Consider the following 15,589-nt stretch of genomic DNA (forward strand, 5'->3'; position numbering starts at 1 on the left):
TGATGCGGCTACTTTGGTGTCTTTGTTCAATTTGTTCTACAGTGTGACCTAGTTTCTCCAATATTCTCGACTGACGATGAAGGATTGCAATGCTATGTGGGGTGATGCTGCCCTAACCAATGGTCCTTCAGCAATAAGTGCATCTCGTTCATACACACGAGTGAATATTGTGGTTTTATAAGCCTAGTATCACGAGGGTACCTGCAGGGTCCATTTTACTTATTGTCGATTTAGTATAGTTTCAAGTTCGGGTGGGTGGCGTATCATGGATGGAAGAAAACGAGTAGTACGACAGATTTCTATTTTTTTAGTCATTTTATATCTTGATGTTTTTGTTTTGTATTTGGTACTATTTTCTTTGATAATTATCACATATAAAATGCTTTTTGGGGCATTTTTTTCCCTAAAAGAAGAAGAAGAATGGTGAGTACGTTTTGTGATTTCTGCATTTTCATGCGAGGCGAAAAGGAGGAGAGAGAAGAAACATCGTCCTCCTCTCGCGCAAGCAAAGCTACCGGTACCAGCCGACGGAGGAAGCTGCAAGCATAACCCCCGCGCAGGAAGTCGTGTCACGAGGTGCTGGATTTTGACCTGCTACCGAAATCCCGCAGGCTAGCTGCAAACCCCCCTTCGCCGCCGCCGCCGATGAGATCCGCGCCGTCCAGATCCAAGCCTTTCTAGAGCCTTACGCCACCTGCAGCAGCGTCCATGGGGGACTGTGCCGTGGAGAACGGCCACGCCCACGCGAAGGAAGAGGACGCGCCGGAAGTGCCCGTCGAGCCCGCGGAGGGCGCCGCGGAGCCGCAGGTGGTGGCTGGCGGGCAGAGGAAGCAGGGAGGGATACGCAGGGAGCCGTCGTTCTCGCGGTGGTGCAAGGACGCCTCCGCGGCGTCCAATGCCCCCGCCGGCGCCGCTTCGCCGGCCTCTGCACCGAGCGACGATGATTCGGAGGAGTTCGAGCTGCCGCTTCTGCCATCCGCCGCCGCCGCCCACCGCTTGCCGATGGATATCGAGGCAGGAGCGGCGGCGGGATCTGACAGCGTCCCGGTCTCGCCGTGGCTGATCGCCAAGATTATATTTCTGATAGCGAGTTGGTACACGCTGAGCACCTGCTTGACGCTGTGAGTAACGCGTTTTTCTCGTTATTTGTGCACGGATGCTCAGAGGAGCTGTTGCCGGGCACGCGTTTGATGCTGGTGTCTCTGCGTGCTCTTGTGCCTGTGGCCAGGTATAACAAGGAGATGCTTGGGAAGCGCATGTGGAAGTTCCCTGCCCCGTTCCTGATGAATACGGTGCATTTCACCATGCAGGCTATTGCGTCGAGGGTGATTGTGTGGTTCCAGCAACGGGGCATGGAGGCAGAGCGTAATCCAATGTCATGGAAAGATTACTTTCTGCGAGGTAGCTACTGTGTTGTTTCAAACTTATGTTGCCCGATGCTTACACGAGTAGTTTGTTCCTTACATTCTGTCACAACAAGTGCCCTGGAAATTTCATGGCTTGGTGCCTATAATTTGCAATAGCAACTTTGTGCATTCTGCACTTCTGTGGGATATACATATAGAGTACTAGTGTTAAAAGAAGGGTATGTTTCAGTTTCGAGCTCAGGTGTAAAGCACTGAACATGGATGCTGGTCGGTTATTTTCATGGGTGGGGGCAGAAACCACCATTGGCCAATTAACAGAACACAACTCACTAAATTAGATTATCATAAGTTATCAAGTTAAGGTTAAAGATAAAGTAAAATTTAACTGGTGCGTTGCATGTGAATCCAAGCTGCTATAGAGCCACATGGGCTCAAAATAGAGTTTACCCCTACACCTCTCGCTGGATGAATCACCGTACTTTATTAACTTGCAATTAAGTTGGGCCATGACCTACTGGATATTATTTTTTCATTCGATGAATCCATTTAATCAACGAAGGCTAGGACTTAGCACGGACTTATTTTTTTTTATTCCACTTCAAAATATGTAGAGATTTTTTGTCTGTTCTTATTGTGTTTATCATCTTTAAAGATATATAGTAACAATTTGAATATTTCTTCTGCAGTTGTTCCAACAGCTTTGGCTACTGCTCTTGATATAAATTTGACCAACATTTCGTTTGTTTTCATTACTGTGACATTCGCTACAATGGTACATTTCATTCCATGTGAGTTATTATTTCCTGCTCTTCTCACTTAATATTTGGACTTCTAATTTATGGCTTTCAATTATTGTGCAGTGTAAATCTGGGGCTCCAATTTTCATTCTTCTCTTTGCTTTTCTATTCAGGTAAGCTCAGTTGCTGGTTCGTTTTCAGCAGTGCATGCCCTTTTTGTCTTCTAGTTTAGCAACTTCTTGTGTTCATTGGTATGGAATATCAGTTACAGAACCTTGTCCTGAAAAAGTTGAGCTTCATTCTGCTGTTCTCTAATGGTTTTCATCTCCTATGGGTGGGGTGGGGTGGGATGAAGAGGGTTAACTTGTACTATTAGGTTATGTGAAACATTTGTCCTAGGCCAACTGAATACTTTTGAACTAGCTTGCAGACTTTACAAAGTTGGTTCCATGTACACATCATTTTGAGAAATGGGATGCAAATGTTAGAACTGAACTAAAATTAAGCAGTATCTCCCGACAAAAAAAACATTGAGCAGTTTCTTGCATGCCCATCATTTCTTATAGTACTGCTTCTTGACATTCACTTAGCCTTTTCATGTTCCTATGCAAATAATTTTGTGCCCTCTTGTAACTTGTCTTTCTGACAACACTGCACCTATTTCTGTTTAATTATCGGTTTATGGGCTTTTGTTATGCTGCATATCATTCGCTTTTTTCTTTACGCCTGCTCATGGTGGTCGGGTTCCACTATTGCTAAAAAATAACAGAGCAGCAGAGTACGGTAGTTCAGATATAAAGGTCAGATATAAAGGTAGCCAACAGGACTAGGAGAAGTATGAACTACAAAGGAAGAAAATTACTGCTCGAAAAACACATAAACCCCAGCAACAGCAGCAAAACAAAAACCGAGGCTACGCTGATGCAAATATATCGCAGCTAACTAAAACAAAAGGCTCCTAGCACCAGAACCACAAAATGAACGTCAACAACCATTGTATTCTGCGTCTCCGTATCATTTTCATGTTATTAATCGAAGGTTTCCCTTTTTCCCTGAAGGCTAGAGAAGCCGAGCTTTAACATTCTTGGAATCATGCTGATTGTTTCTATTGGAGTTCTACTGACAGGTAAAGTCATAAGTGTACATCAACAGCTTATATTACTTTTTCCAAAGTGATATGCTTATGTGCTTTCCTGGGGAGAGCTCAGAAAAAGACCTCCTAGCTACTCCCTCCGCCCCGAACTACTTGTCTTAGATTTGTCTAGATACGGATGTATCTTGACAGATAAAACGTGTCTAGATACATCCGTATCTAGACAAATCTAAGACAAGTAATTCGGGACTGAGGTAATAGCTTTTTACTTGATTAGATTTTTGGCACTGTAATTTGTGGGCTTAATTTTGCATTCTGACTCTATTTTCTTAAATTTCTCTTATGTGGATTCATCATCTTAACTGTGGACTGTGGTAATAATGTTCCTCTTGCAGTTGCCAAAGAGACACAATTTAATCTTTGGGGATTTATATTTATTATGCTTGCTGCTGTCATGTCTGGTTTCCGCTGGTGCATGACACAGATTCTCCTCCAGGTTTGTCAGTGTAATGTAGTACTTCCATTTTTTCTGTTTTGAACATTGGTGATTGGACATGGTAATATGCCTTATTAATCCTATGTTCTACTTCCCTTCCATTCCTGTCCTGACTGAACTTTTCTTTTCCCCTTATGCGTCCCTTAAATCTGCTGAAGAAAGAGGAATATGGTATGCGTTCTATCTTAGCTTCTTGTCCAGTGAGAGGAAATTATAAATACTGTTCGTTGTTGTCTTAGCATCTCATTCTTGAAAACTGAAAAGCAGCGAGAGCTTTATTAATTTCAGGCACATGTATGACTTATATATTTTCAATGGACACCTGTTTTTGTTTAAATCTGAGTTAGTGCATCAGTATGAGCTGTAGCTGTTATGTGCATTGTTTTCTCTTAAAATATGAAAATGATAATATCGAACGTGATTTGTTCAATAAATATGTAATGTAGCATCCTTTACAGCATCATTTTTATTGTGTTATGCAGGATTAAAGAACCCCTTCACCTTAATGAGTTATGTTACCCCGGTGATGGCAATAACAACTGCAATTATTTCCATTGCCATGGATCCATGGCATGAAGTCAGAGCAAGTCACTTCTTTGATAGTCCAGCTCACATATTAAGAAGCATCTTATTGATGCTTCTAGGTGGTGCTTTGGCATTCTTCATGGTATGGATCAGTACTCCTTCCTGGGAAGTACAGCATTTATGCCAGAGCATTTGACTTACCAATCATTACATTTGTCATGCAAAAAGTCATTTTCTTTTTTGCTGGAACCAGTCAATACACTGTTGGTTCTTACTATTTCATTTTTTCATGCACCGAGAGTCTGAGAATACTTGTAATAACCAATAAGTCCTTTTTGCAGTCATCTATTGCTGGTTTGTTGTTAAGACATGCTTGCCAAGTATTCTTGTTGGTATTCACAAAAAAAAAGTATTCTTGTTAGCATTTTTTATCTGGTTTATAATCACTTGATTTATTCTTTGAAGGTATTGACAGAATATGTTCTGGTTTCTGTAACAAGTGCTGTAACAGTGACCATAGCTGGGATTGTCAAGGAAGCTGTCACAATTTTGGTATTGATTTCCCACTCTAGTTACTTCCAAAGTTTCATTGAATTTATCTTTGTTCATGCATATAAGTGTGACTTGTGATGACAAACAATCCAACAGGTTGCTGTGCTTTTCTTCAATGATCCATTTACCTGGTTAAAGGGATTTGGACTGGCAACAATTATATTTGGTGTCAGCCTTTTCAATCTGTACAAGTGAGTTGTTCATATATTTGTTGTTCCAAGCTACTAACTTATTACCAGTCCTGCAGAGGCCGGGTTTTTTTCCTCATTTTCCAAAAAAGATAACTTATTACCAGTCCGTATTTTACGACTCCCAGAATAACAACAACAACAACAGCAACAAAGCCTTTAGTCCCAAACAAGTTGGGGTAGGCTAGAGGGGAGACCCATAAGATCTCGCGACTAACTCATGGCTCTGGCACATGGATAGCAAGCTTCCACACACCCCTGTCCATAGCTAGTTCTTTGGTGATACTCCAATCCTTCAGGTCTCTCTTAATGGACTCCTACCATGTCAAATTCGGTCTACCACGACCTCTCTTGACATTCTCCGCTCGCTTTAGCCGTCCGCTATGCACTGGAGCTTCTGGAGGCCTGTGCTGAATATGCCCAAACCATCTCAGACGATGTTGTACGAGCTTCTCTTCAATTGGTGATACCCAACTCTATCTCGTACATCATCATTCCGGACTCTATTCTTCCTCGTGTGGCCACACATCCATCTTAACATACGCATCGCCGCCACACCTAACTGTTGAGCATGTCGCCTTTTAGTCGGCCAACACTTGGCGCCATACAACATTGCGGGTCGAACAACCGTCCTGTAGAACTTGCCTTTTAGCTTTCGTGGCACTCTCTTGTCACAGAGAATGCCAGAAGCTTGGCGCCACTTCATCCATCCGGCTTTGATTCGATGGTTTACATCTTCATCAATACCCCCATCATCCTGCAACATTGACCCCAAATATCGAAATGTGTCCTTCTAAGATACCACCTTCCCATCAAGGCTAACCTCCTCCTCACACCTAGTAGTATTGAAACCGCACATCATGTACTCGGTTTTAGTTCTACTAAGCCTAAACCCTTTCGATTCCAAGGTTTGTCTCCATAACTAACTTCCTATTTACCCCCGTCCGACTATCATCCACTAGCACCACATCATCCGCAAAGAGCATACACCATGGGATATCTCCTTGTATATCCCTTATGATCTCATCCATCATCAAGGCAAAAAGATAAGGGCTCAAAGCTGACCCCTGATGGAGTCCTATCTTAATCGGGAAGTCATCAGTGTCGATATCACTTGTTCGAACACTTGTCACATCATTATCGTACATGTCCTTGATGAGGGTAATGTACTTTGCTGGGACTTTGTGTTTCTCCAAGGCCCACCACATGACATTCCGTGGTATCTTATCATAGGCCTTCTCCAAGTCAATGAACACCATATGCAAGTCCTTTTGCTCCCTGTATCTCTCCATAAGTTGTTGTACCAAGAAAATGGCTTCCATGGTCGACCTCCCAGTCATGAAACCAAACTAATTTTTGGTCACACTTGTCATTCTTCTTAAGCGGTGCTCAATGACACTCTCCCATAGCTTCATTGTATGGCTCATCAGCTTAATTCCACGGTAATTAGTACAACTTTGAACACCCCCCTTGTTCTTGAAGATTGGTACTAGTATACTCCGTCTCCATTCTTCTGGCATCTTGTTTGCTTGAAAATTGAGGTTGAAAAGCTTGGTGAGCCATACTATCGCTATGTCCCCGAGGCCTTTCCACACCTCAATGGGGATCAGGGCCCGTCGCCTTGCCTCTTTTCATCCTTTTTAGAGCCTCCTTGACCTCAGACTCCTGGATTCGCCGCACAAAATGCATGCTGCTCTCATCAAAGGAGTCGTCCAGTTCAATGGTAGAACTCTCATTCTCTCCATTGAACAGCTTGTCGAAGTACTCCTGCCATCTATGCTTAATCTCCTCGTCCTTCACCAGGAGTTGGTCTGCTCTGTCCTTGATGCATTTGACTTGGCCAATATCCGTTGTCTTCCTCTCTCGGATCTTGGCCATCTTATAGATGCCCCTTTCGCCTTCCTTTGTGCCTAACCGTTGGTAGAGGTCCTCATATGCCCGACCCCTTGCTTCACTGATAGCTCGCTTTGCGGCCTTCTTCGCCATCTTGTACTTCTCTATGTTGTTTGCACTCCTATCCAAGTATATCGTCTGAAGCAATCTTTCTTCTCTTTAATCGCCTTCTGGACATCATCATTCCACCACCAGGTATCCTTATCTTCGCTTCTCCTTCCCCTGGACACTCCAAAGTCCAAACTCCTCCGAGGCCACCTTACGAATGCAAGCGGCCATCTTCATCCACACATTGTCCGCATCCCCTCCTTCCTCCCAAGGGCCCTCCTTAATGACCCTCTCCTTGAACGCCTGAGCTACCTCCCCCTTGAGCTTCCACCACTTCGTTCTAGCGACTTTGGCACGCTTATCCCACTAGACACGAATCCGAAAGTGGAAGTCAGCAACCACCAGCTTATGCTGAGGTACAACACTCTCTCCAGGTATCACCTTACAGTCTAGGCACGCACGCCTATCTTCTCTTCTCGAGAGGATGAAATCAATCTGGCAAGAGTGTTGGCCACTACTAAAAGTCACGAGATGTGATTCTCTCTTTCTAAAGAGGGTGTTAGCTACAATCATGTCGTAGGCTAGAGCAAAGCTTAAGACATCTCCTTCTTGATTCCTGATGCCATAGCGAAAGCCCCCATGCGCCCCTTCAAAACATGTGTTAGATGTACCCACGTGGCCATTGAGGTCCCCTCCTATGAAGAGCTTCTCGCCAATCGGCACACTCCTAACCATGTCTTCCAGGCCTTCCCAGAACTCCCTCTTGGTGTTCTCATTGTGGCCTACTTGCGGGGCATACGCGTTGATAACATTGAGAACTAAGTCCCCAACTACCAGCTTGACCAGCTTGACCAGGATAATCCGGTCCCCACGTCTCTTGACGTCTACCACTCCATACTTGAGGCTCTTGTTGATCAAGATGCCTACGCCATTTCTGTTTGCAACCGTCCCTGTGTACGACAGCTTGAAGCCGGTATCCTCCACCTCCTTCGCCTTCTGTCCCCTTCATTTGGTTTCTTGGACGCAAAGGATATCAACACCTCTGCTCACCGCTGCATCAACTAGCTCCCGAAGCTTCCCTGTCAGAGACCCTACATTCCAGCTACGCTCGGCTAGCTTCCTTACCCTTCACAATCGTCGAGTCAAATGCGAAGACCCTTGCTCATTTCCCACTACATCCGGGCGTCGATGTAGCGCGCCACTAAGGATGCGACGACCCGATCCTCGCTCACTTGCCACCGTGTCTGGATCAAGATACGGCGTGTCACCAGGGGGTGACGCCCCGGCCCTTGTCCATTTGCCACCACACCCGGGTTCCGATGTGGCGCGTCGCTGAGAGGGTTACGCCCCAACGAAAATCTTTTGGGTTTCATCTCCATAAGAGTGACTGAGTTTTTACGTTGGCTCGCCAAGCCTATCACAACCCTCCTCCTTTACCCGGGCTTGGGACCGGCTATGTTGTTACGACTCCTAGAATCAACTTCAAGTTTCTTACTATGTTGATAAGTTCAGACTTCCATGCCAACTTTTTTGGAGAGTAAATTGTTCAAGAGGAGTCAAACTTATTAATTTGCTCACGTCCACAAATATTTTTTTTCCTATTTGCAAGTCAATGAACTTGATATGTCATGCCACCTTGTACAGAGAGAAATGCAATAAGACTAACTATAAAAAGAGCCATTGGAAAACACTGATAATAATTTGACAACAAAAGCGTAAAGTGGAAATATTAGAGTAGGTTAATTTCTGATGTGTTAGTATGGTTATTCTGACTATTATCTTGTGATATATGAAGGTACCATAGGTTCAAGAAAGACCGCCACAGTAAACATGTTGACCCAAATTCCCATTCCTCCAATGGTGCCTCAAAATATGTTATCATTGATGATGATATTGAAGATCAGGATGATACAGGCTGATCCAAGTATGAAAGGTGGATAATCGAATAAATAGTTTACATTGTTTGCTATCAGTTTGACATCTGCATTCATTATATTTTCTCCTTTCCAGAGAGCGGATCATTTTATGGGCAGGCGTATTTGGCTCAGGACACTGCTACCGACTTACCATTGCTTGGTTTCAGAGGCACCAGTGCTTACTTGTGTTCTTCCACGGCTCTGTGGAGTTATGCTGCATATGCATGAGCATGATGATGATCATGCCATAAATCATATCGCTGATTGAGAAGAGACACACTGATACAAGTAGCAGAAGAAAGCTTTTGTTACTCAGAAACAAAAATGGTGCATACCGAGAGCTGTGCAGAAATTGTATATCATATATTATAAGAATATAAGAATGTTTTGTGGTCCGTTAGAAATACAGCTGCTGTGCTTTTTATTGGGAGTGTGAAGAGCTCAATTTTGGTGCAACTTGTGAGCTCCACATATATTAGCATTACAAAATATACACTACTTACTGAGAATGAAAGGAATTAGATTGGTGGTATGTGTTGTATACAGTTTTGCACTGTAATGTTTTTAGCTCATTGAGTACACGAAGAAGTGTAAATCTTAGACGCCAAGTTAAAGATTTCTCTGACAAAATTGAGATCTTGTTCACTCTTAAATCGCTCTTGTCCTCCTTTATATCGGCCATTTTAATTCCTTTGTCAGCACCGTTGTTGCAACAGAGGCCAGATCTTCCGTCTGCACTCAGCTTTAAGTATAGTTTGGTTGCTCGCAACCCCATGTAGGTGTTGGAAATATGCCTGAGAGGCAATAAAAAAGCGGTTATTATTATATTTTCTTAATCATAATAAAGGTTTATTATCCACGCTATAATTTTATTGATCGGAAACTTAAATACATGTGTGCATAATAAACAAATACCAAGTCCGTAGTAAGCCGTTATTAGACTAGCTTGTTGATAGAAAGATGGTTAAGGTTTTCTGACCATAGACATAAGTTGTCGTTTGATAATGGGATCACATCATTAAGAGAATGATGTGATGGACAAGACCCATTCATTGGCATAGCATATGATCATTCACTTTATTGCTATTGTTTTCTTAATGTCAAATACATGTGAAAGCACAAGTGCTCCCTGGATGATTTTGGTAATTAATATCAACATATCTCATGTTGGACTAATATTTTCACCTATTATATTTCAGATAAGTTCAACATTGGAGTGGCATGGACAAGAGAATGTGGTACCCCTTCAAGATGCTAAGGACAAACATTGGCAGAAGCTCAAAACTCTACATTTTCATTTTAGTGATCCAAGATCACATTGAGTTTATAGGAAAGGCAATACTATTAAAAGGGGATGGCGTGTTGTTTAATGACTTGCTTGCTCAAAGTCCTTAGTGATATGCTCCAAAGCCCTCGGTCATTTTCTCATTTCCACATATGTCCTAAACCTAAAAGTCAAACTCGGCCCCACCGATTTGATCTATCCGGCGCCACTGAGTTCATTTGACATATCCACTGCCACAAATCCTAATCAGTTCGGTCTCATCGATGGGATCTCGGTCTCACCAAGATGGGCTTGAAAACTCCCTGTTGCCTGTTGCAACAATTGCGGTCCCACCGAGTTTGTGCAATCGGTCCCATCGAGTTTGCTTGACCAATTCTCTATTTGCTTATTACCAAAATCGGTCTCACCGAGTTTGTGTAATCGGTCAAACCGAGTTGAGGTTTTACCCTAACCCCTGCACATCGGTCCCACCGAGTTGACCTTGTCGGTCCCACCAAAAACTCTAACGTTCACATTTTGACCTGAATTGGTCGGACCGAGTTTCACCATTCGGTCTCACCGTGTTTAGAAATCTGTGTGTAACGACTAGATTTTGTGTGGAGGCTATATATACCCCTCCACCCATTCTTCATTCGTGGAGAGAGCCATCAGAACGTGCTACACTTACATCATTCATTTTCTGAGAGAGAACCACCTACTCATGTGTTGAGACCAAGACATTCCATTCCAACCACAAGAATCCTGATCTCTAGCCTTCCCCAAGTTGCTTTCCACCCAAATCATCTTTCCACGATAGCCAAATCTGTGAGAGAGAGTTGAGTGTTGGGGAGACTATTATTTGAAGCACAAGAGCAAGGAGTTCATCATCAACACATAATCTATTACCTTTTGGAGAGTGGTGTCTCCTAGATTGGTTAGGTGTCACTTGGGAGCCTCCGTCAAGATTGTGGAGTTGAACCAAGAAGTTTGTGAGGGCAAGGAGATCACCTACTTCGTGAAGATCTACCCAAATGAGGCAAGTCCTTCGTGGGCGATGGTCATGGTGGGATAGACAAGGTTGCTTCTTCGTGGACCCTCCGTGGGTGGAGCCCTCCGTGGACTCGCACAACTGTTACCCTTCGTGGGTTGAAGTCTCCACCAACATGGATGTACGATAGCACCACCTATCGAAACCACGCCAAAATCTTCGTGTCTCGAATTGCGTTTGCACACTCCAATCCGATCCCTTTACTTTCTTGCAAGTTGCATGCTTGTTTTCCGTTGCTCATATACTTTTCGCATACTTGATTGAATTGTATTGTGAATGTTTGAAATTGTGCTAATTTCCAACCTCAACTTGAAAAACTTAAAAACTGCTATCTTTACTTGTTGAGGGTCTAATCACCCCCCTCTAGACACCTCTTCTCGATCTTTTCAATTGGTATCAGAGCATTGGTCTTCATTGCTTTGGTTTAATCACCATTGGAGGAAGATGGATGAGTCTGCGTTGGTGAGTATTAGACGTAGAGTGTCTATGCTTGATGGAGAGTTCTATAGTGAGTGGAAAATGAGATGCTTGGAATTTTTCATAAATATCACTTGAACAAGTACATTGCTACTCTTTGTGAACCCCTTGCATCCTACCCCTGATGATTCTCTTAACATGATTCACAATCTTAGAACTATTAATCTTATCACTAGAGGTTTGCCTAGAAATTTGACGAGTCACTTGCCAACTCTTGATTGTGCTTATACTATATGGAGATTTCTTGAGGAACGATTTCCAGACTATTCTTTGAAAAACTTAGATGAGATTCTTCACAAGTCTATTGCTTTGAATAAGATGAATCCCAATGATCCTAAGTCTGGAGATTGTTTATTTGAGCTTCGTGACCTTATGCGTGCCAAAGGAGAATGTTGGAATCATTAGCAATATTATTTTCGAAGCCATTAGAATTCATAGAGATGAACATTGTCAAAATCATATATCTAATGAATCACTCTCTCTAGGAAATGATCACTTGCAAGACGATGTTGAACATGGATACTATGATGAGGATGATGATAGTGACCTTGATCTTGAAGAGTCTATGAGACACTTTGGTCTTATGGCTAACCTTCGCGGCTACATGGCTGGAGGAAAGGAATGGATCCTTGATAGTGGATGTACCGATCACATGACCGGAGACAAATATATGTTTCATGAGCTTGCTGAAAACGACGGCCCTCGAAAGTGATAAGTCAAAGGTTAAGGTGGTTGGCCTCGGTAAGGTGGCCATCTCACATGACAGCTCCATACAAAATGTTATGCTTGTTGAATCTCTTGGCTATAATTTACTTTCTGTATCTAGACTAGCTGACTTTGGTTTCAATGTCCTATTTACTGAAGTAGATTGCCAAGTGTTTCGTAGAGATAATCATAAAATGCTCTTTACCAGCATACGTAGAGGTGATTTATACATTGTTGATTTTACTAAAAAGGCTCAACCTAGAACTTGCTTAATTGCTAAATCTTCTAAAGGTTGGTTGTGGCATAGATGGTTAGGTCATGTGGGCATGCGAAATCTTGACAAGCTTATTAAAGGTGATCATATCCTTGGAGTTAAAGATGTCATATTTGACAAGGATAGACTTTGCAGTGCTTGCCAAGCAGGAAAACAGGTTGGAGGAAGCCACCCCGTGAAGAATCATGACCACAAGGAGACCGCTCGAGCTACTTCACATGGATCTTTTCGGTCCCAATGCCTACAAGAGTCTTGGTGGTAACTCGTTTGGATTGGTCATTGTTGATGATTTTTCAAGATTTATGTGGGTGTTCTTTCTTGATGATAAATCGCAGGTCCAAAAGATCTTCAAAAACTTCGCTAAGAAGGCCCAAAACCAATTTGAAGTGAAGATCAAGAAGGTTCGCAACGACAATGGAACGGAGTTCAAGAACGCCAATGTGGACACCTTTCTTGACGAAGAAGGGATTTCACATGAGTTCTCGACTATGTACACACCTCAACAAAATGGAGTTGTTGAGAGGAAGAACCGATCGCTCATCGAAATGGCGAGGACGATGCTTGATGAGTACAAGACGCCAAAACATTTTTGGGCGAAAGCGGTTGAGACAGCTTGCCATGCAATGAATCATCTATATCTTCGCAAGCTACTCGACAAAACGGCATACGAGCTTCTCATCGGTAACAAACCCCAAGTTGGATACTTTCGAGTATTCGGCTCAAAGTGCTACATTCTTGATAAGCATCGTCGTTCGAAATTTGCTCCTAAATCTCATGAAGGTTTCCTACTAGGTTATGGCTCAAACTCTCACACATACCGTGTCTACAACAATTTCACCTGAAAGGTTGAAGAGACGGTAGATGTGAAGTTTGATGAATCTAACGGCTCGCAAGTAGAGCAATTGCCAATTGATGTAGGTGACAAAGATCCTTAGGAAGCTATACAAGACTTGTCTATAGGCAAGATTCATCCAACGGAGGTGAAGGAGAGTACCTCGTCCGTCCAAGTGGAAGCCTCAACTTCATGCGAAGGTGAACCACAAGTTGACTTGGAGGCATCCACGAGTGAGATACATCAAGACGATGAAAACGAGGATGTACAACAAGATGAACCTCGACGACCTCCTTCTCCACCTCCACGGGAGAACAACAACGCCAACAAGAACGAAGAAAGACAAGAGGAAGAACAAGACAATGAAGAGGATGTTCCACCCCGACACAAACAAAATCTCTCACGAGTTCAAGCAAGAGTCTCAAGAGATCATCCCGCCGAACAAATCTTTGATGACATTCAAACCGGGAGAATTACTCGCTCTAAGACTCGTTTGGCTAAGTTTTGTGAACATTACTCATTCATTTCTAGCATTGGACCTATGAAGGTTGAAGAAGCATTGGAAGATCTAGATTGGATAAATGCCATGCACGAAGAGCTACACAACTTTGAGAGGAACCAAGTGTGGACGTTGGTTGAAATGCCCGATGAGAAGCACAATGTCATTGGAACCAAATGGGTGTTTCGGAACAAGCAAGATGAAGATGGACAAGTAGTACGCAACAAGGCTTGTCTCGTCGCTCAAAGCTACACTCAAGTCAAAGGTATGGACTATGGTGAGACATACGCCTCCATTGCTAGACTTGAGTCCATTCGCATCTTACTTGCCTATGCCAATCATCATGACATTACCTTATATCAAATGGACATCCAAAGTGCTTTTCTAAATGGTGAAATTGACGAGGAAGTCTATGTTAAACAACCTCCCGGCTTTGTTAATCCTAAGAAACCCGACCATGTTTATAAACTTCACAAAGCTCTTTATGGTCTTAAACAAGCCCCTAGAGCGTGGTATAAATGCTTGACTAAGTTTCTTATTGGAAAAGGCTTTAAGATTGGTAAAATTGATTCTACACTCTTTACTAAAAGGGTTAATGGAGAATTATTTGTGTGCCAAATTTATGTTGATGATATCATATTTGGTTCAACTAACCCTCATTTTAGTAAAAAGTTTGTAAAGCTAATGCGGTAGAAGTTTGAGATGTCTATGATGAGTGAAATCAAGTTCTTTCTTGGTTTGCAAATCAAGCAAACTAAGGAGGGAACCTTTATCTCTCAAACAAAGTACACCAAGGACTTATTCAAGAAGTTCAACATGTAAGAATGCAAAGGTATGAGTACCCCCATGCCTATTAGTGGACATCTTGACTTGACTAAGGATGGTGAACCGGTTGACCAAAAGGTTTACCGATCTATGATTGGTTCATTGTTATATCTATGTGCCTCCCGTCCCGATATTATGCTAAGTGTGTGCATGTGTGCACGATATCAAGCGCCCCCCAAAGAATGTCATCTTAAGGCCGTGAAAAGGATAGTGAGATACTTAATTCATACACCAAATTTTGGCATTTGGTATCCTAAGAGGTCTTCTTTTGATCTTGTTGGCTACTCCGATTCGGACTATGTTGGTGACAAGGTTGATAGAAAGTCCACCTCAAGTACTTGTCAATTTCTTGGTAGATCTCTTGTGTCTTGGTCCTCCAAGAAACAAAACTCGGTATCCTTATCCATCGCCGAAGCGGAATACATTGCCACTGGTTCATGTTGTGCTCAATTACTTTGGATGACCCAAACTCTTAAAGATTATGGGATATATGTGAAACATGTTCCATTGCTTTGTGACAACGAGAGTGCTATTAAGATTGCTCATAATCCCATGCAACATTCTCGAACTAAGCATATTGAAGTTCGCCATCATTTCATTCAAGATCATGTTGCTAAGGGAGATATCAAACTTAAGCATGTTCGTACCGATAAGCAATTGGCGGATATATTCACCAAACCGCTTGATGAGAAAGTGTTTTGCCGTTTGAGAGGTGAATTGAACATTATTGATGCCTCAAACTTGGAGTAGAAACTCCATGTGGATGCATGCAAGGCATGAGTCTTTCTATGACCAGTCCTTGATATTTCTCTTATGATGATGATCATATGTCTTGGGTATACTTGTACTC

General features: G+C 42.8%; 1 protein-coding gene across 2 annotated transcripts; it reads left to right on the plus strand.

Moving 5' to 3' along the window:
- Positions 1 to 484: 484 nt before the first annotated feature.
- On the plus strand, positions 485 to 9,356 carry LOC119276989 (probable sugar phosphate/phosphate translocator At1g06470). 2 transcript variants are annotated; one of them, XM_037558185.1, is made up of 12 exons: positions 485 to 1,121; positions 1,229 to 1,401; positions 2,054 to 2,139; positions 2,228 to 2,277; positions 3,163 to 3,230; positions 3,593 to 3,693; positions 3,852 to 3,864; positions 4,176 to 4,360; positions 4,684 to 4,770; positions 4,867 to 4,961; positions 8,695 to 8,823; positions 8,910 to 9,356. In XM_037558185.1, exons 1-11 carry the CDS (start codon positions 709 to 711, stop codon positions 8,816 to 8,818), a joined length of 1,395 nt encoding a protein of 464 aa, XP_037414082.1. In that variant the 5' UTR covers positions 485 to 708; the 3' UTR covers positions 8,819 to 8,823; positions 8,910 to 9,356. The 2 variants fall into 2 exon arrangements, with proteins under 2 accessions (XP_037414082.1, XP_037414081.1); XM_037558184.1 differs by having other exon boundaries at positions 488 to 1,121; positions 8,695 to 8,832.
- The last annotated feature ends 6,233 nt before the right edge of the window (positions 9,357 to 15,589 follow it).

Source organism: Triticum dicoccoides, chromosome 3B (assembly GCF_002162155.2).
Source record: "Triticum dicoccoides isolate Atlit2015 ecotype Zavitan chromosome 3B, WEW_v2.0, whole genome shotgun sequence".
Taxonomy (NCBI): Eukaryota; Viridiplantae; Streptophyta; class Magnoliopsida; order Poales; family Poaceae; genus Triticum; species Triticum dicoccoides.

What these genes read in the sequence shown, in the direction of transcription:
- LOC119276989 (XM_037558185.1), top strand. Translation starts at nt 709, where the DNA reads ATGGGGGACTGTGCCGTGGAGAACGGCCACGCCCACGCGAAGGAAGAG. An exon ending in CTGTGACATTCGCTACAATG is followed by an intron (nt 2,140 to 2,227) that starts GTACATTTCATT and finishes ATTATTGTGCAG; the next exon opens with TGTAAATCTGGGGCTCCAAT. An exon ending in AGCCTTTTCAATCTGTACAA is followed by an intron (nt 4,962 to 8,694) that starts GTGAGTTGTTCA and finishes TGATATATGAAG; the next exon opens with GTACCATAGGTTCAAGAAAG.